Below are 23,712 nucleotides of genomic sequence, written 5' to 3'. Positions count from 1 at the left end.
AGATATAAAACAAATAGCATGAATATTGTGGTGCATACAATACCGGTGCCGCCGTGGCTGCCTGATGTCTCCTGCCGAACAGACTAGCCAGGACGGATATTCTGGTCACAAGTGCGCACGTCCTGCGACCAAGCAAAACGTACGCTTGGTCCGGAAGGGGAGGGGGGAGTTTAGGTTTAGGTAGGAGAAGAGGGTTTAGAGTTAGGGAGCAAGGACGGGAAGGTTAGGCTCATAGAAGCGAAGGTTAGGCATGAAGCGGGGAGGGTTAGGTTTAGGCAGTGATGAAGGGAGGGTTAGGCTTACTGCTAGTCTGTCGGAATTATGATGGATGGGATGCCGCTGTTGGTATACGGACAGCCAGCATCCCGTCCATTGGCAATTCATACTGAACCCTGCCCCTGAATGTTTAGTGCTGTAGTGATATATACACAGCTTTTAATGTGCCCTAGGTAAAGAATAACACTGTCTGGAAGAATGTATACTAGCAAATCAAAAAATACAAACAAATCCCTCATGGTACATATGCTCTTACCTCTCATCAGTTTCATGTGCACTGCTGGCAATGTTCCTTTCGGTGTCATATTCTGGATCACTGAAAAGCTCTTGGCTTTGTGGGAACCCAACACTGGTGCTCTCTCTGTGTTCATATTCTGTATCAGAATCGGCCATTTGCAACGCTACAGAAGAGCCTCTCCTTTATTCTTCATTGCAAACATTAGCCTAGAACAGTTTAATCATGAGAACGCTGCCTTAGAGAATTTTCAGTCACATTGAAACTTTGCATAAATGGTAAAAATGTATAAAACGTCAATAGATTAAAATACACCAAGTAGCCATAATGACATAACAAATGCAATGAAATGTACCACAGGAGTTTCTTTAGTACGAGTGCAAGTCGTGTTTAAACAGAAATAAAGTATATAGGACAAAATGATGTTTCAAAAATGTAATATTTTCAGCTATTTCATATAAAGCAAGCTGGCTGTTCCCATACTGGCCAACATTTGCATAGTGTGTGGATAGACAATCTGTCACTCTAGCTATAGTAGATCTACTTGTGTGCCCTTGCTGTGTTAAAATAAGAATTTACTTACCGATAATTCTATTTCTCGGAGTCCGTAGTGGATGCTGGGGTTCCTGAAAGGACCATAGGGGGAATAGCGGCTCCGCAGGAGACAGGGCACAAAAAGTAAAGCTTTAGGATCAGGTGGTGTGCACTGGCTCCTCCCCCTATGACCCTCCTCCAAGCCTCAGTTAGGATACTGTGCCCGGACGAGCGTACACAATAAGGAAGGATTTTGAATCCCGGGTAAGACTCATACCAGCCACACCAATCACACTGTACAACCTGTGATCTGAACCCAGTTTACAGTATGATAACAGCGGAGCCTCTGAAAAGATGGCTCACAACAATAATAACCCGATTTTTGTAACTATGTACAAGTATTGCAGATAATCCGCACTTGGGATGGGCGCCCAGCATCCACTACGGACTCCGAGAAATAGAATTATCGGTAAGTAAATTCTTATTTTCTCTATCGTCCTAGTGGATGCTGGGGTTCCTGAAAGGACCATGGGGATAATACCAAAGCTCCCAAACGGGCGGGAGAGTGCGGATGACTCTGCAGCACCGAATGAGAGAACTCCAGGTCCTCCTTAGCCAGGGTATCAAATTTGTAGGATTTTACCAACGTGTTTGCCCCTGACTAAATAGCCGCTCGGCAAAGTTGTAAAGCCGAGACCCCTCGGGCAGCCGCCCAAGATAAGCCCACCTTCCTTGTGGAATGGGCATTTTCATATTTTGGCTGTGGCAGGCCTGCCACAGAATGTGCAAGCTGAATTGTATTACACATCCAACTAGCAATAGTCTGCTTAGAAGCAAGAGCACCCAGTTTGTTGGGTGCATACAGGATAACAGCAAGTCAGTTTTCCTGACTCCAGCCGTCCTGGAACCTATATTTACAGGGCCCTGACAACATCTAGCAACCTGGAGTCCTCCAAGTCCCTAGTAGGCGCAAGGCACCAAAATAAGCTGGTTCAGGTGAAACACTGACACCACCTTAGGGAGAGAACTGGGGACGAGTCCGCAGCTCTGCCCTGTCCAAATGGACAACCAGATATGGGCTTTTTTGAGAAAAAAAAACACCAATTTGACACTCGCCTGGTCCAGGCCAGGGCCAAGAGCATGGTCACTTTTCATGTGAGATGCTTCAAATCCACAGATTTGACTGGTTTTAAACCAATGTGATTTGAGGAATCCCAGAACTACGTTGAGATCCCACAGTGCCACTGGAGGCACAAAAGGGGGTTGTATATGCAATACTCCCTTGACAAACTTCTGGACTTCAGGAACTGAAGCCACTTCTTTCTGGAAGAAAATCGACAGGGCCGAAATTTTGAACCTTAATGGACCCCAATTTGAGGCCCATAAACACTCCTGTTTGCAGGAAATGCAGGAATCGACCGAGTTGAAATTTCTTCGTGGGGCCTTTCTGGCCTCACACCACGCAACATATTTTTGCCACATGTGGTGATAATGTTGTGCGGTCACCTCCTTTCTGGCTTTGACCAGGGTAGGAATGACCTCTTCCGGAATGCATTTTTCCCTTAGGATCCGGCGTTCCACCGCCATGCCGTCAAACGCAGCTGCGGTAAGTCTTGGAACAGACATGGTACTTGCTGAAACAAATCCCTTCTTAGCGGCAGAGGCCATAAGTCCTCTGTGAGCATCTCTTGAAGTTCCGGGTACCAAGTCCTTCTTGGCCAATCCGGAGCCATGAGTATAGTTCTTACTCCTCTACGTCTTATAAGTCTCAGTACCTTAGGTATGAGAAGCAGAGGATGGAACACATACACCGACTGGTACATCCATGGTGTTACCAGAACGTCCACAGCTATTGCCTGAGGGTCTCTTAACCTGGCGCAATACCTGTCCCGTTTTTTGTTCAGACGGGACGCCATCATGTCCACCTTTGGTATTTCCCAACGGTTTACAATCATGTGGAAAACTTCCCGATGAAGTTTCCACTCTGCCGGGTGGAGGTCGTGCCTGCTGAGGAAGTCTGCTTCCCAGTTTCCATTCCCGGAATGAAACACTGCTGACAGTGCTATCACATGATTTTCCGCCCAGCGAAAAGTCCTTGCAGTTTTTGCCATTGCCCTCCTGCTTCTTGTGCCGCCCTGTCTATTTACGTGGGCGACTGCCGTGATGTTTTTCCCACTGGATCAATACCGGCTGACCTTGAAGCAGAGGTCTTGCTAAGCTTAGAGTATTATAAATTTACCCTTAGCTCCAGTATATTTATGTGGAGAAAAGTCTCCAGACTTGATCACACTCCCTGGAAATTTTTTCCTTGTGTGACTGCTCCCCAGCCTCTCGGGCTGGCCTCCGTGGTCACCAGCATCCAATCCTGAATGCCGAATCTGCGGCCCTCTAGAAGATGAGCACTCTGTAACCACCACAGGAGAGACACCCTTGTCCTTGGATATAGGGTTATCCGCTGATGCATCTGAAGATGCGATCCGGACCATTTGTCCAGCAGATCCCACTGAAAAATTCTTGCGTGAAATCTGCCGAATGGAATTGCTTCGTAGGAAGTCACCATCTTTACCAGGACCCTTGTGCAATGATGCACTGATTTTAGGAGGTTCCTGACTAGCTCGGATAACTCCCTGGCTTTCTCTTCCGGGAGAAACACCTTTTTCTGGACTGTGTCCAGAATCATCCCTAGGCACAGCAGACTTGTCGTCGGGATCAGCTGCGATTTTGGAATATTTAGAATCCACCCGTGCTGTTGTAGCAGTATCCGAGATAGTGCTACTCCGACCTCCAACTGTTCCCTGGACTTTGCCCTTATCAGGAGATCGTCCAAGTAAGGGATAATTAAGACGCCTTTTCTTCGAAGAAGAATCATCATTTCGGCCATTACCTTGGTAAAGACCCGGGGTGCCGTGGACAATCCAAACGGCAGCGTCTGAAACTGATAGTGACAGTTCTGTACCACGAACCTGAGGTACCCTTAGTGAGAAGGGCAAATTTTGGACATGGAGGTAAGCATCCCTGATGTCTCGGGACACTATATAGTCCCCTTCTTCCTGGTTCGTTATCACTGCTCTGAGTGACTCCATCTTGATTTGAACCTTTGTAAGTGTTCAAATTTTTTTAGATTTAGAATAGGTCTCACCTAGCCTTCTGGCTTCAGTACCACAATATAATGTGGAATAATACCCCTTTTCTTGTTGTAGGAGGGGTAATTTGATTATCACCTGCTGGGAATACAGCTTGTGAATTGTTTCCCATACTGCCTCCTTGTCGGAGGGAGACCTTGGTAAACCAGACTTCAGGAGCCTGCGAAGGGGAAACGTCTCGACATTCCAATCTGTACCCCTGGGATACTACATGCTGAGAGCTTGGCAGAAGCGGTGGAACGCTTCTGTTCCTGGTAATGGGCTGCCTGCTGCAGTCTTCTTCCCTTTCCTCTATCCCTGGGCAGATATGACTCTTATAGGGACGAAAGGACTGAGGCTGAAAAGACGGTGTCTTTTTCTGCAGAGATGTGACTTAGGGTAAAAACGGTGGATTTTCCAGCAGTTGCCGTGGCCACCAGGTCCGATGGACCGACCCCAAATAACTCCTCTTCCTTTATACGGCAATACACCTTTGTGCCGTTTGGAATCTGCATCACCTGACCACTGTCGTGTCCATAAACATCTTCTGGCAGATATGGACATCGCACTTACTCTTGATGCCAGAGTGCAAATATCCCTCTGTGCATCTCGCATATATAGAAAATGCATCCTTTAAATGCTCTATAGTCAATAAAATACTGTCCCTGTCAAGGGTATCAATATTTTTAGTCAGGGAATCCGACCAAGCCACCCCAGCTCTGCACATCCAGGCTGAGGCGATCGCTGATCGCAGTATAACACCAGTATGTGTGTATATACTTTTTATGATATTTTCCAGCCTCCTGTCAGCTGGCTCCTTGAGGACGGCCCTATCTATAGACGGTACCGCCACTTGTTTTGATAAGCGTGTGAGCGCCTTATCCACCCTAAGGGGTGTTTCCCAACGCGCCCTAACTTCTGGCGGGAAAGGGTATACCGCCCATAATTTTCTATCGGGGGGAACCCACGCATCATCACACACTTCATTTAATTTATCTGATTCAGGAAAAACTACGGTAGTTTTTTCACATCCCACATAATACCCTCTTTTGTGGTACTTGTAGTATCAGAAATATGTAACACCTCCTTCATTGCCCTTAACGTGTGGCCCTAATAAGGAATACGTTTGTTTATTCACCGTCGACACTGGATTCAGTGTCCGTGTCTGTGTCTGTGTCGACCGACTAAAGTAAACGGGCGTTTTAAAACCCCTGACGGTGTTTCTGAGACGTCTGGACCGGTACTAATTGTTTGTCGGCCGTCTCATGTCGTCAACCGACCTTGCAGCGTGTTGACATTATCACGTAATTCCCTAAATAAGCCATCCATTCCGGTGTCGACTCCCTAGAGAGTGACATCACCATTACAGGCAATTGCTCCGCCTCCTCACCAACATCGTCCTCATACATGTCGACACACACGTACCGACACACAGCACACACACAGGGAATGCTCTGATAGAGGACAGGACCCACTAGCCCTTTGGAGAGACAGAGGGAGAGTTTGCCAGCACACACCAAAAACGCTATAATTATATAGGGACAACCTTATATAAGTGTTTTCCCTTATAGCATCTTTTATATATTTCTAACGCCAAATTAGTGCCCCCCCTCTCTGTTGTAACCCTGTTTCTGTAGTGCAGTGCAGGGGAGAGCCTGGGAGCCTTCCCTCCAGCCTTTCTGTGAGGGAAAATGGCGCTGTGTGCTGAGGAGATAGGCCCCGCCCCTTTTTCGGCGGGCTCGTCTCCCGCTCTTTAATGGATTCTGGCAGGGGTTAAATATCTCCATATAGCCCCCGGAGGCTATATGTGAGGTATTTTTAGCCAAAAAAGGTTTTCATTTGCCTCCCAGGGCGCCCCCCTCCCAGCGCCCTGCACCCTCAGTGACTGCCGTGTGAAGTGTGCTGAGAGGAAATGGCGCACAGCTGCAGTGCTGTGCGCTACCTTAAGAAGACTGAGGAGTCTTCTGCCGCCGATTCTGGACCTCTTCTCGTTTCAGCATCTGCAAGGGGGCCGGCGGCGAGGCTCCGGTGACCATCCAGGCTGTACCTGTGATCGTCCCTCTGGAGCTAATGTCCAGTAGCCAAAGAAGCCAATCCATCCTGCACGCAGGTGAGTTCACTTCTTCTCCCCTAAGTCCCTCGTTGCAGTGATCCTGTTGCCAGCAGGACTCACTGTAAAATAAAAAACCTAAGCTAAACTTTTCTAAGCAGCTCTTTAGGAGAGCCACCTAGATTGCACCCTTCTCGGCCGGGCACAAAAATCTAACTGAGGCTTGGAGGAGGGTCATAGGGGGAGGAGCCAGTGCACACCACCTGATCCTAAAGCTTTACTTTTTGTGCCCTGTCTCCTGCGGAGCCGCTATTCCCCCTATGGTCCTTTCAGGAACCCCAGCATCCACTAGGACGATAGAGAAAATAACTTCAAAGAGACAGATAGAAATCCGACTGAAAACACAGCACTCCAAGAATATTTTCATAGGTGGATTATACCGCTTTCACATCGCAAATGCCGGGTCGCATCCAGGAATTGTAAATGGGTCCTTCCCGGGTGCAACCCGGCATTGGACCCTTTTCAACTGGTTGCCAGGGTCGGGGACCGCGGCGGCGACGCTGGGAGATGAGCATCTCCATGCCGCCTATGCTGTGAACGGGTCCTGGGTCGTATCGACTCGGCAACACCTGACCCGGTATTAAACCCGGGAATATCCCTTCTTTATTCCCAGGTTGAATTACCGGGTCAGGCGATCCGGTAGGGACTCTTTCACACCGCAACAGCGACCCTCATCAACCCGGCAATATACTGGGTCGATACCGGGTTATTTGTGCTGTGTGAAAAGGGTATAATTGTAATATTATTTGGTTTATCTTTTGTTCAGTATGAGGCTACTATCTTTATAACAAACCAGCTCCATGTCCTCAGTCCCGATGACACAGAAAAACCCAGAAACGTTGACCTACGAGGATTACAAAGTTGCATGAGCTGTATTAAACATATTCATTGCTGTTCATAGCAATGCCTTTTGTATAAATATTACAATTAGCCCCTAAAATTATATATTATATATATATATATATATATATATATATAAGAATTTACTTACCGATAATTCTATTTCTCGTAGTCCGTAGTGGATGCTGGGGACTCCGTAAGGACCATGGGGAATAGCGGCTCCGCAGGAGACTGGGCACATCTAAAGAAAGCTTTAGGACTATCTGGTGTGCACTGGCTCCTCCCCCTATGACCCTCCTCCAAGCCTCAGTTAGGATACTGTGCCCGGACGAGCGTACACAATAAGGAAGGATTTTGAATCCCGGGTAAGACTCATACCAGCCACACCAATCACACCGTATAACCTGTGATCTGAACCCAGTTAACAGCATGATAACAGAGGAGCCTCTGAAAGATGGCTCACAACAATAATAACCCGATTTTTGTAACAATAACTATGTACAAGTATTGCAGACAATCCGCACTTGGGATGGGCGCCCAGCATCCACTACGGACTATGAGAAATAGAATTATCGGTAAGTAAATTCTTATTTTCTCTAACGTCCTAAGTGGATGCTGGGGACTCCGTAAGGACCATGGGGATTATACCAAAGCTCCCAAACGGGCGGGAGAGTGCGGATGACTCTGCAGCACCAAATGAGAGAACTCCAGGTCCTCCTCAGCCAGGATATCAATTTTGTAGAATTTTACAAACGTATTTGCTCCTGACCAAGTAGCTGCTCGGCAAAGTTGTAAAGCCGAGACCCCTCGGGCAGCCGCCCAAGATGAGCCCACCTTCCTTGTGGAGTGGGCATTTACAGATTTTTGGCTGTGGCAGGCCTGCCACAGAATGTGCAAGCTGAATTGTACTACAAATCCAACGAGCAATAGTCTGCTTAGAAGCAGGAGCACCCAGCTTGTTGGGTGCATACAGGATAAACAGCGAGTCAGATTTCCTGACTCCAGCCGTCCTGGAAACATATATTTTCAGGGCACTGACAACGTCTAGCAACTTGGAGGCCTCCAAGTCCCTAGTAGCCGCAGGCACCACCAATAGGTTGGTTCAGGTGAAACGCTGAAACCACCTTGGGGAGAAACTGAGGACGAGTCCTCAATTCCGCCCTGTCCGAATGGAAAATCAGGTAAGGGCTTTTTCAGGATAAAGCCGCCAATTCTGACCCGCGCCTGGCCCAGGCCAGGGCCAACAGCATGACCACTTTCCATGTGAGATATTTTAACTCCACAGATTTAAGTGGTTCAAACCAATGTGACTTTTGGAACCCAAAACTACATTGAGATCCCAAAGTGCCACTGGAGGCACAAAAGGAGGTTGTATATGCAGTACCCCTTTTACAAACGTCTGAACTTCAGGGACTGAAGCTAGTTCTTTTTGGAAGAAAATTGACAGGGCCGAAATTTGAACCTTAATGTACCCCAATTTCAGGCCCATAGACACTCCAGTTTGCAGGAAATGTAGGAATCGACCCAGTTGAATTTCCTCCGTCGGGCCTTATTGGCCTCGCACCACGCAACATATTTTCGCCAATTGCTGTGATAATGTTTTTGCGGTTACATCCTTCCTGGCTTTGATCAGGATAGGGATGACTTCATCCGGAATGCCTTTCTTCCCTCAGGATCCGGCGTTCAACCGCCATGCCGTCAAACGCAGCCGCGGTAAGTCTTGGAACAGACAGGGTCCTTGCTGGAGCAGGTCCCTTCTTAGAGGTAGAGGCCACGGATCCTCCGTGAGCATCTCTTGAAGTTCCGGTTACCAAGTCCTTCTTGGCCAATCCGGAACCACGAATATAGTGCTTACTCTTCTCCATCTTATCAATCTCAGTACCTTGGGTATGAGAGGCAGAGGAGGGAACACATACCCTGACTGGTACACCCACGGTGTTACCAGAGCGTCTACAGCTTATTGCCTGAGGGTCCCTGGACCTGGCGCAATACCTGTCGAGTTTTTAATCATGTGGAAGACTTCTGGGTGAAGTCCCCACTCTCCCGGGTGGAGGTCGTGCTGAGGAAGTCTGCTTCCCAGTTGTCCACTCCCGGAATGAATACTGCTGACAGTGCTATCACATGATTTTCCGCCCAGCGAAGAATCCTTGCAGCTTCTGCCATTGCCCTCCTGCTTCTTGTGCCACCCTGTCTGTTTACGTGGGTGACTGCCGTGATGTTGTCCGACTGGATCAACACCGGCTGACCTTGAAGCAGAGGTCTTGCTAAGCTTAGAGCATTGTAAATGTCCCTTAGCTTCAGGATATTTATGTGAAGTGATGTCTCCAGGCTTGACCATAAGCCCTGGATATTCCTTCCCTGTGTGACTGCTCCCCAGCCTCGCAGGCTGGCATCCGTGGTCACCCGGACCCAGTCCTGAATGCCTAATCTGCGGCCCTCTAGAAGATGAGCACTCTGCAACCACCACAGGAGGGACACCCTTGTCCTTGGTGACAGGGTTATCCGCTGATGCATCTGAAGATGCGACCCGGACCATTTGTCCAGCAGGTCCCACTGGAAAGTTCTTGCGTGGAATCTGCCGAATGGGATTGCTTCGTAGGAAGCCACCATTTTACCCAGAACCCTTGTGCATTGATGCACTGAGACTTGGCTCGGTTTTAGGAGGTTCCTGACTAGCTCGGATAACTCCCTGGCTTTCTCCTCCGGGAGAAACACCTTTTTCTGGACTGTGTCCAGGATCATCCCTAGGAACAGAAGACACGTCGTCGGAACCAGGTGCGATTTTGGAATATTGAGAATCCAATCGTGCTGCCGCCACACTACCTGAGATAGTGCTACACCGACCTCCAACTGTTCCCTGGATCTTACCCTTATCAGGGAATTGTCCAAGTAAGGGATAACTAAAATTCACTTCCTTCGAAGGAATATCATCATTTCGGCCATTACCTTGGTAAAGACCCGGGGTGCCGTGTACCATCCATACGGCAGCGTCTGAACTGATAGTGACAGTTCTGTACCATAAACCTGAGGTACCCTTGGTGAGAAGGGTAAATTTTGACATGAAGGTAAGCATCCTTGATGTCCCGAGACATCATGTAGTCCCCTTCTTCCAGGTTCGCAATCACTGCTCTGAGTGACTCAATCTTGAAATTGAACCTCTGTACGTAAGTGTTCAAAGATTTTAGATTTAGAATCGGTATCACCGAGCCGTCCGGCTTCGGTACCACAACAGTGTGGAATAATACCCCGTTCCTTGCAGGAGGGGTATCTTGATTATCACCTGCTGGGAATACAGCTTGTGAATGGCTTCCAAAACTGTCTCCCTGTCAGAAGGAGACATCGGTAAAGCCGACTTTAGGAAACGGCGAGGGGGAGACGTCTCGAATTCTAATTTGTACCCCTGAGATATCACCTGAAGGATCCAGGGGTCTACTTGCGAGTGAGCCCACTGCGCGCTGAAATTCATTGAGACGGGCCCCCCACCGTGCCTGATTCTGCTTGTAAAGCCCCAGCGTATACTGAGGGCTTGGCAGAGGCGGGAGAGGGTTTCTGTTCCTGGGAACTGGCTGATTTCTGCAGCCTTTTTCCTCTCCCTCTGTCACGGGGCAGAAATGAGGAACCTTTTGCCCGCTTGTCCACGAAAAGACTGCGCCTGATAATACGGCGTCTTCTCATGTTGAGAGGCGACCTGGGGTACAAACGTGGAATTCCCAGCTGTTGCCGTGGCCACCAGGTCTGAAAGACCGACCCCAAATAACTCCTCCCTTAATAAAGCAATACTTCCAAATGCCGTTTGGAATACGCATCACCTGACCACTGACGTGTCCATAACCCTCTACTGGTAGAAATGGACAACGCGCTTAGACTTGATGCCAGTCGGCAAATATTCCGCTGTGCATCACGCATATATAGAAATGCATCTTTTAAATGCTCTATAGGCAAAAATATACTGTCCCTATCTAGGGTATCAATATTTTCAGTCAGGGAATCCGACCACGCCAACCCAGCACTGCACATCCAGGCTGAGGCGATTGCTGGTCGCAGTATAACACCAGTATGTGTGTAAATACCTTTTAGGATACCCTCCTGCTTTCTATCAGCAGGATCCTTAAGGGCGGCCATCTCAGGCGAAGGTAGAGCCCTTACAAGCGTGTGAGCGCTTTATCCACCCTAGGGGGTGTTTCCCAACGCACCCTAACCTCTGGCGGGAAAGGATATAATGCCAATAACATTTTAGAAATTATCAGTTGTTATCGGGGGAAACCCACGCATCATCACACACCTCATTTAATTTCTCAGATTCAGGAAAACTACAGGTAGTTTTTCCTCACCGAACATAATACCCCTTTTTTGGTGGTACTCGTATTATCAGAAATGTGTAAAACATTTTTCATTGCCTCAATCATGTAACGTGTGGCCCTACTGGAAGTCACATTCGTCTCTTCACCGTCGACACTGGAGTCAGTATCCGTGTCGGCGTCTATATCTGCCATCTGAGGTAACGGGCGCTTTAGAGCCCCTGACGGCCTATGAGACGTCTGGACAGGCACAAGCTGAGTAGCCGGCTGTCTCATGTCAACCACTGTCTTTTATACAGAGCTGACACTGTCACGTAATTCCTTCCAACAGTTCATCCACTCAGGTGTCGACCCCCTAGGTGGTGACATCACTATTACAGGCAATCTGCTCCGTCTCCACATCATTTTTCTCCTCATACATGTCGACACAAAAGTACCGACATACAGCACACACACAGGGAATGCTCTGATAGAGGACAGGACCCCACTAGCCCTTTGGGGAGACAGAGGGAGAGTTTGCCAGCACACACCAGAGCGCTATATAAATACAGGGATAACCTTATATAAGTGTTTTTCCCCTTATAGCTGCTGTATAGTTAATACTGCGCCTAATTAGTGCCCCCCTCTCTTTTTTAACCCTTTCTGTAGTGTAGTGACTGCAAGGGAGAGCCAGGGAGCTTCCCTCCAACGGAGCTGTGAGGGAAAATGGCGCCAGTGTGCTGAGGAGATAGGCTCCGCCCCTTTTTCGCTGACTTTTCTCCTGCTTTTTTATGGATTCTGGCAGGGGTTAAATGCATCCATATAGCCCAGGAGCTATATGTGATGCATTTTTTGCCATCCAAGGTGTTTTTATTGAGTCTCAGGGCGCCCCCCCCCCCAGCGCCCTGCACCCTCAGTGACCGAAGTGTGCTGAGAGCAATGGCGCACAGCTGCAGTGCTGTGCGCTACCTTGTTGAAGACAGGACGTCTTCTGCCGCCGATTTTCCGGACCTCTTCTGCCTTCTGGCTCTGTAAGGGGGCCGGCGGCGCGGCTCTGGGACCCATCCAAGCTGGGCCTGTGATCGTCCCTCTGGAGCTAATGTCCAGTAGCCTAAGAAGCCCAATCCACTCTGCACGCAGGTGAGTTCGCTTCTTCTCCCCTTAGTCCCTCGATGCAGTGAGCCTGTTGCCAGCAGGTCTCACTGAAAATAAAAAACCTAAACTAAAACTTTCACTAAGAAGCTCAGGAGAGCCCCTAGTGTGCACCCTTCTCGTTCGGGCACAGAGATCTAACTGAGGCTTGGAGGAGGGTCATAGGGGGAGGAGCCAGTGCACACCAGATAGTCCTAAAGCTTTCTTTAGATGTGCCCAGTCTCCTGCGGAGCCGCTATTCCCCATGGTCCTTACGGAGTCCCCAGCATCCACTTAGGACGTTAGAGAAATATATATATAATAAGATTTTACTTACCGATAAATCTATTTCTCGGAGTCCGTAGTGGATGCTGGGGTTCCTGAAAGGACCATGGGGAATAGCGGCTCCGCAGGAGACAGGGCACAAAAAGTAAAGCTTTTTCCGATCAGGTGGTGTGCACTGGCTCCTCCCCCTATGACCCTCCTCCAGACTCCAGTTAGGTACTGTGCCCGGACGAGCGTACACAATAAGGGAGGATTTTGAATCCCGGGTAAGACTCATACCAGCCACACCAATCACACCGTACAACTTGTGATCTAAACCCAGTTAACAGTATGATAACAGCGGAGCCTCTGAAAGATGGCTTCCTTCAACAATAACCCGAATTAGTTAACAATAACTATGTACAATTTATGCAGATAATCCGCACTTGGGATGGGCGCCCAGCATCCACTACGGACTCCGAGAAATAGATTTATCGGTAAGTAAAATCTTATTTTCTCTATCGTCCTAGTGGATGCTGGGGTTCCTGAAAGGACCATGGGGATTATACCAAAGCTCCCAAACGGGCGGGAGAGTGCGGATGACTCTGCAGCACCGAATGAGAGAACTCCAGGTCCTCCTTAGCCAGAGTATCAAATTTGTAAAATTTTACAAACGTGTTCTCCCCTGACCACGTAGCTGCTCGGCAAAGTTGTAATGCCGAGACCCCTCGGGCAGCCGCCCAAGATGAGCCCACCTTCCTTGTGGAGTGGGCCTTTACAGATTTAGGCTGTGGCAGGCCTGCCACAGAATGTGCAAGTTGGATTGTGCTACAGATCCAACGAGCAATCGTCTGCTTAGACGCCGGAGCACCCATCTTGTTGGGTGCATACAATATAAACAACGAGTCAGATTTTCTGACTCCAGCTGTCCTTGCAATATATATTTTTAATGCTCTGACAACGTCCAGTAACTTGGAGTCCTCCAAGTCACTTGTAGCCGCAGGCACTACAATAGGCTGGTTCAGATGAAATGCTGACACCACCTTAGGGAGAAAATGCGGACGAGTCCGCAGTTCTGCCCTGTCCGAATGGAAAATCAGATATGGGCTTTTGTAAGATAAAGCTGCCAATTCTGACACTCTCCTGGCAGAAGCCAGGGCTAGAAGCATGGTCACTTTCCATGTGAGATATTTCAAATCCACCTTTTTTAGTGGTTCAAACCAATGAGATTTTAGGAAATCCAAAACCACATTGAGATCCCACGGTGCCACTGGAGGCACCACAGGAGGCTGTATATGCAGCACTCCCTTAACAAAGGTCTGGACTTCAGGGACTGAAGCCAATTCTTTTTGAAAGAAAATCGACAGGGCCGAAATTTGAACCTTAATAGATCCCAATTTGAGACCCATTGACAATCCTGATTGCAGGAAATGTAGGAATCGACCCAGTTGAAATTCCTCCGTCGGAGCACTCCGATCTTCGCACCACGCAACATATTTTCGCCAAATTCGGTGATAATGTTGCACGGTTACTTCCTTCCTTGCTTTAATCAAAGTAGGAATGACTTCTTCCGGCATGCCTTTTTCCTTTAGGATCCGGCGTTCAACCGCCATGCCGTCAAACGCAGCCGCGGTAAGTCTTGAAACAGACAGGGACCCTGCTGAAGCAAGTCCCTCCTTAGAGGTAGAGGCCACGGATCTTCCGTGATCATCTCTTGAAGTTCCGGGTACCAAGTCCTTCTTGGCCAATCCGGAACCACTAGTATCGTTCTTACGCCTCTTTGCCGTATAATTCTCAATACTTTTGGTATGAGAGGCAGAGGAGGAAACACATACACCGACTGGTACACCCAAGGCGTTACCAGCGCGTCCACAGCTATTGCCTGCGGATCTCTTGACCTGGCGCAATACCTGTCCAGTTTTTTGTTGAGGCGAGACGCCATCATGTCCACCATTGGTCTTTCCCAACGGGTTACCAGCATGTGGAAGACTTCTGGATGAAGTCCCCACTCTCCCGGGTGAAGATCGTGTCTGCTGAGGAAGTCTGCTTCCCAGTTGTCCACTCCCGGGATGAACACTGCTGACAGTGCTATCACATGATTCTCTGCCCAGCGAAGAATCCTTGCAGCTTCTGCCATTGCACTCCTGCTTCTTGTGCCGCCCTGTCTGTTCACATGGGCGACTGCCGTGATGTTGTCCGACTGGATCAACACCGGTTTTCCCTGAAGCAGAGGTTCTGCCTGGCTTAGAGCATTGTATATTGCTCTTAGTTCCAGAATGTTTATGTGAAGAGACGTTTCCAGGCTCGTCCATACTCCCTGGAAGTTTCTTCCTTGTGTGACTGCTCCCCAGCCTCTCAGGCTGGCGTCCGTGGTCACCAGGATCCAATCCTGTATGCCGAATCTGCGGCCCTCCAATAGATGAGCACTTTGCAACCACCACAGAAGAGACACCCTTGTCCTTGGAGACAGGGTTATCCGCAGGTGCATCTGAAGATGCGACCCTGACCATTTGTTCAACAGATCCCTTTGGAAAATTCTTGCGTGGAATCTGCCGAATGGAATTGCTTCGTAAGAAGCCACCATTTTTCCCAGGACTCTTGTGCATTGATGTACAGACACCTTTCCTGGTTTTAGGAGGTTCCTGACAAGCTCGGATAACTCCTTGGCTTTTTCCTCCGGGAGAAAAACCTTTTTCTGAACCGTGTCCAGAATCATCCCTAGGAACAGCAGACGAGTTGTCGGCATTAACTGGGATTTTGGAATATTCAGAATCCACCCGTGCTGTTTTAGCACTTCCTGAGACAGTGCTAATCCCATCTCTAGCTGTTCTCTGGACCTCGCCCTTATTAGGAGATCGTCCAAGTATGGGATAATTAATACGCCTTTTCTTCGAAGAAGAATCATCATCTCGGCCATTACCTTTGTAAAGATCCGAGGTGCCGTGGACAATCCGAACGGCAGCGTCTGAAACTGATAGTGACAGTTTTGTACAACGAACCTGAGGTACCCCTGGTGTGAGGGGTAAATTGGAACGTGGAGATACGCATCCTTGATGTCCAAGGATACCATAAAGTCCCCCTCTTCCAGGTTCGCTATCACTGCTCTGAGTGACTCCATTTTGAACTTGAACTTCTTTATGTACAGGTTCAAGGACTTCAGATTTAGAATAGGCCTTACCGAGCCATCCGGCTTCGGTACCACAAAAAGAGTGGAATAATACCCCTTCCCTTGTTGCAGAAGAGGTACCTTGACTATCACCTGCTGAGAGTACAGCTTGTGAATGGCTTCCAACACCGTCTCCCTTTCGGAGGGGGACGTTGGTAAAGCAGACTTCAGGAAACGGCGAGGTGGATCTGTCTCTAATTCCAACCTGTATCCCTGAGATATTATCTGCAGGATCCAGGGATCTACTTGCGAGTGAGCCCACTGCGCGCTGTAATTTTTGAGACGACCCCCCACGGTCCCCGAGTCCGCTTGAGAAGCCCCAGCGTCATGCTGAGGCTTTTGTAGAAGCCGGGGAGGGCTTCTGATCCTGGGAAGGAGCTGCGTGTTGCTGTCTCTTCCCTCGACCTTTGCCTCGTGGCAGATATGAATAGCCCTTTGCTCTCTTATTTTTAAAGGAACGAAAGGGCTGCGGTTGAAAAGTCGGTGCCTTTTTCTGTTGGGGAGTGACTTGAGGTAGAAAGGTGGATTTCCCGGCTGTAGCCGTGGCCACCAAATCTGATAGACCGACTCCAAATAACTCCTCCCCTTTATACGGCAAAACTTCCATATGCCGTTTTGAATCCGCATCGCCTGTCCACTGTCGCGTCCATAAAGCTCTTCTGGCCGAAATGGACATAGCACTTACCCGTGATGCCAGTGTGCATATATCCCTCTGTGCATCACGCATATAAAGAAATGCATCCTTTATTTGTTCTAACGACAGTAAAATATTGTCCCTGTCCAGGGTATCAATATTTTCAATCAGGGATTCTGACCAAACTACCCCCGCACTGCCCATCCAGGCAGTCGCTACAGCTGGTCGTAGTATAACACCTGCATGTGTGTATATACTTTTTTGGATATTTTCCATCCTCCTATCTGATGGATCTTTAAGTGCGGCCGTCTCAGGAGAGGGTAACGCCACTTGTTTAGATAAGCGTGTTAGCGCCTTGTCCACCCTAGGAGGTGTTTCCCAGCGCTCCCTAACCTCTGGCGGGAAAGGGTATAATGCCAATAATTTCTTTGAAATTATCAGCTTTTTATCAGGGGCAACCCACGCTTCATTACACACGTCATTTAGTTCTTCTGATTCAGGAAAAACTATAGGTAGTTTTTTCATACCCCACATAATACCCTGTTTAGTGGTACCTGTAGTATCAGCTAAATGTAACGCCTCCTTCATTGCCAAAATCATATAACGTGTGGCCCTACTGGAAAATACGGTTGATTCGTCACCGTCACCACTGGAGTCATCGCCTGTGTCTGGGTCTGTGTCGACCGACTGAGGCAAAGGGCGTTTCACAGCCCCTGACGGTGTTTGAGTCGCCTGGACAGGCACTAATTGATTGTCCGGCCGTCTCATGTCGTCAAACGACTGCTTTAGCGTGTTGACACTATCCCGTAGTTCCATAAATAAAGGCATCCATTCTGGTGTCGACTCCCTAGGGGGTGACATCCTCATATTTGGCAATTGCTCCGCCTCCACACCAATATCGTCCTCATACATGTCGACACACACGTACCGACACACAGCAGACACACAGGGAATGCTCCTAACGAAGACAGGACCCACTAGCCCTTTGGGGAGACAGAGGGAGAGTTTGCCAGCACACACCAAAAGCGCTATATATATATCAGGGATAGCCTTATAATAAGTGCTCCCTTATAGCTGCTTTGTTATATCAAAATATCGCCATAAATGTGCCCCCCCCTCTCTGTTTTACCCTGTTTCTGTAGTGCAGTGCAGGGGAGAGACTTGGGAGCCGTCCTGACCAGCGGAGCTGTGAGAGGAAATGGCGCCGTGTGCTGAGGAGATAGGCCCCGCCCCTTTTCCGGCGGGCTCGTCTCCCGCTATTTAGAAAAATTAGGCAGGGGTTAAATATCTCCATATAGCCTCTAGGGCTATATGTGAGGTATTTTTAGCCTTTATAGGTACTCATTTGCCTCCCAGGGCGCCCCCCTCCCAGCGCCCTGCACCCTCAGTGACTGCCGTGTGAAGTGTGCTGAGAGGAAAATGGCGCACAGCTGCAGTGCTGTGCGCTACCTTTAGAAGACTGCAGGAGTCTTCAGCCGCCGATTCTGGACCTCTTCTGATTTCAGCATCTGTAAGGGGGCCGGCGGCGTGGCTCCGGTGACCATCCAGGCTGTACCTGTGATCGTCCCTCTGGAGCTTGATGTCCAGTAGCCAAGAAACCAAACCATCCTGCACGCAGGTGAGTTGACTCCTTCTCCCCTCAGTCCCTCGCTGCAGTGATCCTGTTGCCAGCAGGAATCACTGTAAAATAAAAAACCTAGCTAAACTTTCTCTAAGCAGCTCTTTAGGAGAGCCACCTAGATTGCACCCTTCTCGGCCGGGCACAAAAATCTAACTGGAGTCTGGAGGAGGGTCATAGGGGGAGGAGCCAGTGCACACCACCTGATCGGAAAAAGCTTTACTTTTTGTGCCCTGTCTCCTGCGGAGCCGCTATTCCCCATGGTCCTTTCAGGAACCCCAGCATCCACTAGGACGATAGAGAAATATATAATATCTCCCAACATGACCCTCTCCAGGAGGGACAGAATGCTCTGCTCCTGAACTTCCCTCTTAATGTATGATTGCCATCACCTGTGCTGAAACATCTTTCTTATCCATTAACCTGTTTAAAACAGGTGCCATACATTAAGAGGAAAGTCCAGGCGCAGAACATTTTTTCCCTCCTCGAGAGGGTTACGTTTGGAAAAGGGGCTGTGATCAGGCGATGAAGACAAAATAGCAACACGTTATAGGACAGCGACAATTAGATATAGGAACGATATCTGTCTGTACCTAGAGGAGCAACGCACACCCGCCGTACCACAGTGAGTAGAATGACATGCGTGGCATCAGAGATACTAAGTTCAGGGTTGAAGCTAGATCATAGAATCAACCCTATGTTCAGCCCAAACAGAAAAAGCATTCACCATACCACCAGCACAGCGTGCGGATCTGCACATGCGCACTGAGCCCTTCCTGGTCACAAGACTGAGAAAGGCCAGAGTATGGCTGAGTTGAATTTTGCGTCGCCGTGTGAGAGCCATTTTCTTGTAGTCAAATGCCTTTGATTCACGTTTTATTGGTCTTCGCGAATATGGACATTTTTGCGCTGTAATGTAGACACGTTTTTTAATCACGTGATTAAGGTTCATCATTTTGTAAATGGAGTTATACTGTATGTTCCCCAGACACAAACTATCAGTCTTATAAGGTAAATATGTCTAATCCCTGATGACGTTCCTCACTTGGAGGCTTGTTTTTGTACATGTGACTTTTTGATTTTGGGCGCTAGCATCATACATTTAGCGTTAAGTTCCAAACATTGATTATGCCCAACCCCCCCAAATTTACATGTTGACCAATCAGAATGATCTAATCGTTATAGCCTAATGTACTTTTTTGTTCCTATTTTCACATTTTGTACTGTGCTCTGTATGGTGTTGCACTTTATGTTGTTTTGTTACTTTTATTTTTTATTATTGTTTATATGATTCAGTGGTCATACACATTCCTGAACACAGGAAAGTAGTCATCACTTTAAAACCTAAAACTTATTGCCGGAAGGCATACATAGATAATTGATATTCTCCATTCTCATGGACATTGGATCAAGTTGGCTGCCTGTGCTGTATGTGGAAATGTGGGGACATGTTATGTGTTAATGCATACACACTGTGCAATGTTTTATTCAATATCGCTCACTTTCCCCCTTCTGAGCGATATTGACTAAAATATCGCAGTGTGTACTCCGATGCACGTTTCTGGGGGTTGTTAACGACACCCTCTGTCTGCTATACATGCAGGTCAATTTTGGCTATGTCGGCCAAAACTTCGATTACGGCCCAGCCATGGCGTGACGTCACTTTGCGATATTGTTTGCGGTATCGCTCAGTGTGTATGCACTATATCGGGTGGCCCGGGAGGGAAGGGAACACACTGTGATATCGCTCATAGAGCGTATCGTACAGTGTGTACCCACCTTTTTTTGGTTTAGTTTCCTTTAGGGACCTTTTTTATAAAGTTTTGGACAGCATTTTCATCTACTCCTAATTTGACTGATCCTATGTCACAGTTTGAGGAAAAACAAAACAATGACTATATATGGCACATTTCTGAAAAATGTCACAGTGTATCTACAACAAAGTTGTGTAAAAAGCCTTTTAAAGCTCCCACACCATTTTAATAAATGGGTATCAAACAAGAAGCAGTGGGCCTAATTCAGATCTGATCGCAGCAGTAAATTTGTTAGCTAATGGGCAAAACCATGTGCACTGCAGGGGGGGGGGGGGGGATAGATATAACATGTGCAGAGAGAGTTAGATTTGGGTGTGGCGTGTTCAAACTGAAATCTAAATTGCAGTGTAAAAATAAAGCAGCCAGTATTTACCCTACACAGAAACAAAATAACCCACCCAAATCTAACTCTGCACATGTTCTATCTGCCCCACCTGCAGTGCACATGGTTTTGTCCATTTGCTAACAGATTTGCTGCTGCAATCAGGTCTGAATTAGGCCCAGTGTGAGTTGTCACAGTAGCAATAACTCCCTACAGAGTGAGCATGCTTATTCAAGAAGGTACAGAGAAGTCCTAGGTGAATTCAGTGGACCTTCTTTGATAATGCATTTGAAAACAGAACAAAGCAGAGATGCAGATCAGTTTGTGCCATTCAAAACTCTCTCCATTGATATGAGCTATTGACTATACATGGTTACTTCAAAGCACTGACTAGGCTGAAGCACAATCATTTCAGTTTCCTATTGGTTGTTTAAAGAAATGTAATAACATTAATGAAGAAGATAATTTTAATAGTGATGTTTGGGAATGAGTATGTTAAGATCAGAGAGGTAAATTATTATTATCATACTAAGCAGAGGCGGATTTAGACCTCATGGGGCCCTAAGCAAGATATCGGTTTGGGCCTCCTCCCTCAACTGCATGCAATTTCATTCTGTATCTTTGTGCGGTTACCATAGGGCGGCATGCATTGTTTGACCCAGGCATTTGAAGACTGAAAATAACGACCGCTTGCATCCAATGCCAGTGCAGGGGTAACTGGGGGGGGGTAAAAGGGGGTTGAAGCAGCCTGGCAATTTTTTTTTAACTTAATTTGTGGGCAACTATAGTGTAGGGTTTAACAAACATTCTTAGGCGCTGCTGCCCATTTTCTTGTGCCCATGAACCTCGGGCCCCCCTAAAACTCAGGGACCAGTAAGAGTGTCCCCCCTTTTCGCCAGGCCTGTAGCCAACTGAGTAATAGACCGCTGTCCTGGCGGAATATTAATGTTCTTGAAAAAATACAATAGATGCAGGCAGGGGCGAATCCAGGAAATAATTACAGGGGGAGCATCTTGTGCACGCCTAAGGCATGCATGCTCCCAAGAAAGTGGGCATGGCGTCACAACAAGGGCATGACCTAGCAACAAGGGCCGGGGCCTCAAAAAGAATGCCGTATTCATATGACGGGTAGAGGGCGATTGTGAACAGAAAATTTGTACAACCTGATCAAATGCACCTTTAAGCAGCCTATTGGACAAGTAAGTGAAGTAGCTTCAACCCAAACTACCAAAGACACATCTAAAACACAATATCACCACTTTATCCTTTGGCGCTCAATGAAATTATGACCACTTTTCAGAATTCCACCTCCGCTGGTCTTCTTCCAAACAGCATATCTCTTTAAGGCTTCTTATTGTACTCAAAGATAGAAGGAGAAAAATCTCATGGTGTATCATACTTTCTCTTACGTCATAGAGGATGCTGGGGTCCACATTAGTACCATGGGGTATAGACTGGTCCACCAGGAGCCATTGGCACTTTAAGAGTTTGAGAGTGTGGGCTGGCTCCTCCCTCTATGCCCCTCCTACCAGACTCAGTTTAGAAAATGTGCCCGGAGGAGCCGGTCACAGCTAGGGGAGCTCTCCTGAGCTTTCCTAAAGAAGTTTAGTTTAGAGTTTTTTATTTTACAGGGAGGCTGCTGGCAACAGCCTCCCTGCAGCGTGGGACTAAGGGGGGAAGCCGTGTCCGCCCTGCGGGGTCTGAGCCACTGACTGGACACTGAGCTCCAGAGGGGCTGATCGGTCTCCGCCGCAGGGGAACCGCTCACCCCAGCAGCATGCCGCCGACCCCTTACAGAGCTGAAGCATGTGGTGAGTTAGTCACCGACCCCCCTAGCAAGCGGGGGGCTGGTGTGAAGATGGCGGCAACAGGGGATGGAGCGCGGTATTAATCGCACTCCTGGACGGTACCAAAGGCACACAGTGCGGCGCTGTGAGGGGCGCCCTGGGCCAGCGCCTACCCCTCACACTGGTCGGCAAGCCTGTTGGGGTCAAGGGATTCCAGCCAGCACAATCCTCAGGCCAGTTTAAACTTCTGAAGAGCGGGAAGACAGCGCCATGAAGGGGGCGGAGCTTCTCCTCAGAGCGGACCCTGCAGCGTTCCAGCGCCATTTTCCTGCATCCTGTAGCTGAAGGAAGATTCTGGTCCCTCCACAGCAGCTCCAGAATACTGTATTACGGTACCAGGGGGTTGTAGAAGGGAGGGGAGGCTGATATATATTGACTGTGTGTCCTATTAAGGAGCACAAGTCACAAGTAAGGAGCACAAGTCAGCGCAGATAAGGGGCTTCTCCTTGTACAAAAGCGCTGGTGTGGGTTGGCTCCAATCTGTCTCTTGCCATTCTTGGGGGGAAACTCTGTCTTACCCCAACCTGTGTGTGTGGTATGTTTCGTGGTCACCTGCAGCAATGTCCAGGGATACAGTGTCATATGCTGCAGAGGATTTATCCTCCCAGGATGATCCCATTTCATGTAATCAGGGTAGCACTGGTTTAGTACAGATTCCAGCAAGGGAACCAGAGTGGTTTTCCTTTATCAAGACATGGATTTCTCAGATTTCTGACAGGGTTGCCAGTAATAAATCTGCAACCCAGGTATTGCAGTCCTCTATGGCTGTGTGGCCTTTGTCAGGTACCTCGGGTCACCCCACTATATATCCCCACAAACGTGCGCTTGTGCAGGTAACACAAGACGACACTGATACCGATTCTGACACCACAGATGGTGATGAGGATGTATTGCGGGGGTCCGCATCTCTTGCAAGGGGGGTGCAGCTGTTGATAGAGGCTATCAGGGATGTGTTAAATGTTAATGATGCCACACCTGAGCAGGTTGAAGAGGCTTTCTTCACTGAAAACAAGAAAGCCTCGCTAACCTTCCCTGCATCAAAGGAGCTGAATGCTATATTTGAGAAGGCCTGGGTGAATCCTGAAAATAAATTTCAGATCCCTAAGAGGATTCTGGTAGCTTTTTCTTGCCCTGAGGAGGATAGGAAAAAGTGGGAAAACCCGCCGATTGTTGACGCATCTGTATTCAGACTCTCAAAGAAGGTGGTTTTACCGGTACCGGGATCTACCGCCTTAAAGTAGCCGGCAGATAGGAAAATTGATAATACTCTGAAATCTGTGTACGCTGCTTCAAGCATATTGCGTCCCACTATTGCTAGTGCATGGATGCACAGGCAATAGTGAAGTGGTCGGCTTCCTTAATGGAGGATTCGGATACGATGGATAGGGATGATGTTGCACTGTCTTTGCGCAACATTCATGATTCTGCAGGGTTTATGGTAGAATCCATGAAAGACCTGGGTTCCATGGCTGTGGGAATTTCTTTCATGTCTGTTTCAGCTTGTCGGGGACTGTGGCTCCGC

The 23,712-nt window shown here is 48.2% G+C and overlaps 2 protein-coding genes across 7 annotated transcripts in view; one reads left to right on the top strand and one right to left on the bottom strand.

Annotated features, from left to right (window-relative positions):
- Nucleotides 1-19,011, bottom strand: part of TAF1D (TATA-box binding protein associated factor, RNA polymerase I subunit D) — a 106,306-nt gene extending 87,295 nt beyond the window's left edge. The window contains exons 1-2 of one of the 3 annotated variants that reach the window (XM_063920334.1): nt 18,940-19,011; nt 533-720 (exon numbers count right to left, since the gene is read on the bottom strand). In XM_063920334.1, the coding sequence (XP_063776404.1) occupies nt 533-669 (137 nt within the window). In that variant the 5' untranslated portion in view covers nt 670-720; nt 18,940-19,011. Of the gene's footprint in view, nt 1-532; nt 721-18,800 lie in introns of all 3 variants that reach the window. The other 2 variants (XM_063920335.1, XM_063920333.1) reach the window with 2 other exon arrangements.
- C1H11orf54 (chromosome 1 C11orf54 homolog) overlaps nt 18,662-23,712 on the top strand; it is a 188,176-nt gene continuing 183,125 nt past the window's right edge. Inside the window, exon 1 of one of the 4 annotated variants that reach the window (XM_063920330.1) lies at nt 18,662-18,832. The gene's annotated coding sequence lies outside the window, so the exon portion shown is untranslated. Of the gene's footprint in view, nt 18,833-19,124; nt 19,219-23,712 lie in introns of those variants that run through there. The other 3 variants (XM_063920332.1, XM_063920329.1, XM_063920331.1) reach the window with 3 other exon arrangements.

Source organism: Pseudophryne corroboree, chromosome 1 (assembly GCF_028390025.1).
Source record: "Pseudophryne corroboree isolate aPseCor3 chromosome 1, aPseCor3.hap2, whole genome shotgun sequence".
In the NCBI taxonomy this organism is placed as follows: Eukaryota; Metazoa; Chordata; class Amphibia; order Anura; family Myobatrachidae; genus Pseudophryne; species Pseudophryne corroboree.
The sequence above is the reverse complement of the archived record's forward strand: the minus strand, read 5'-3'. Positions and strand labels throughout refer to the sequence as shown.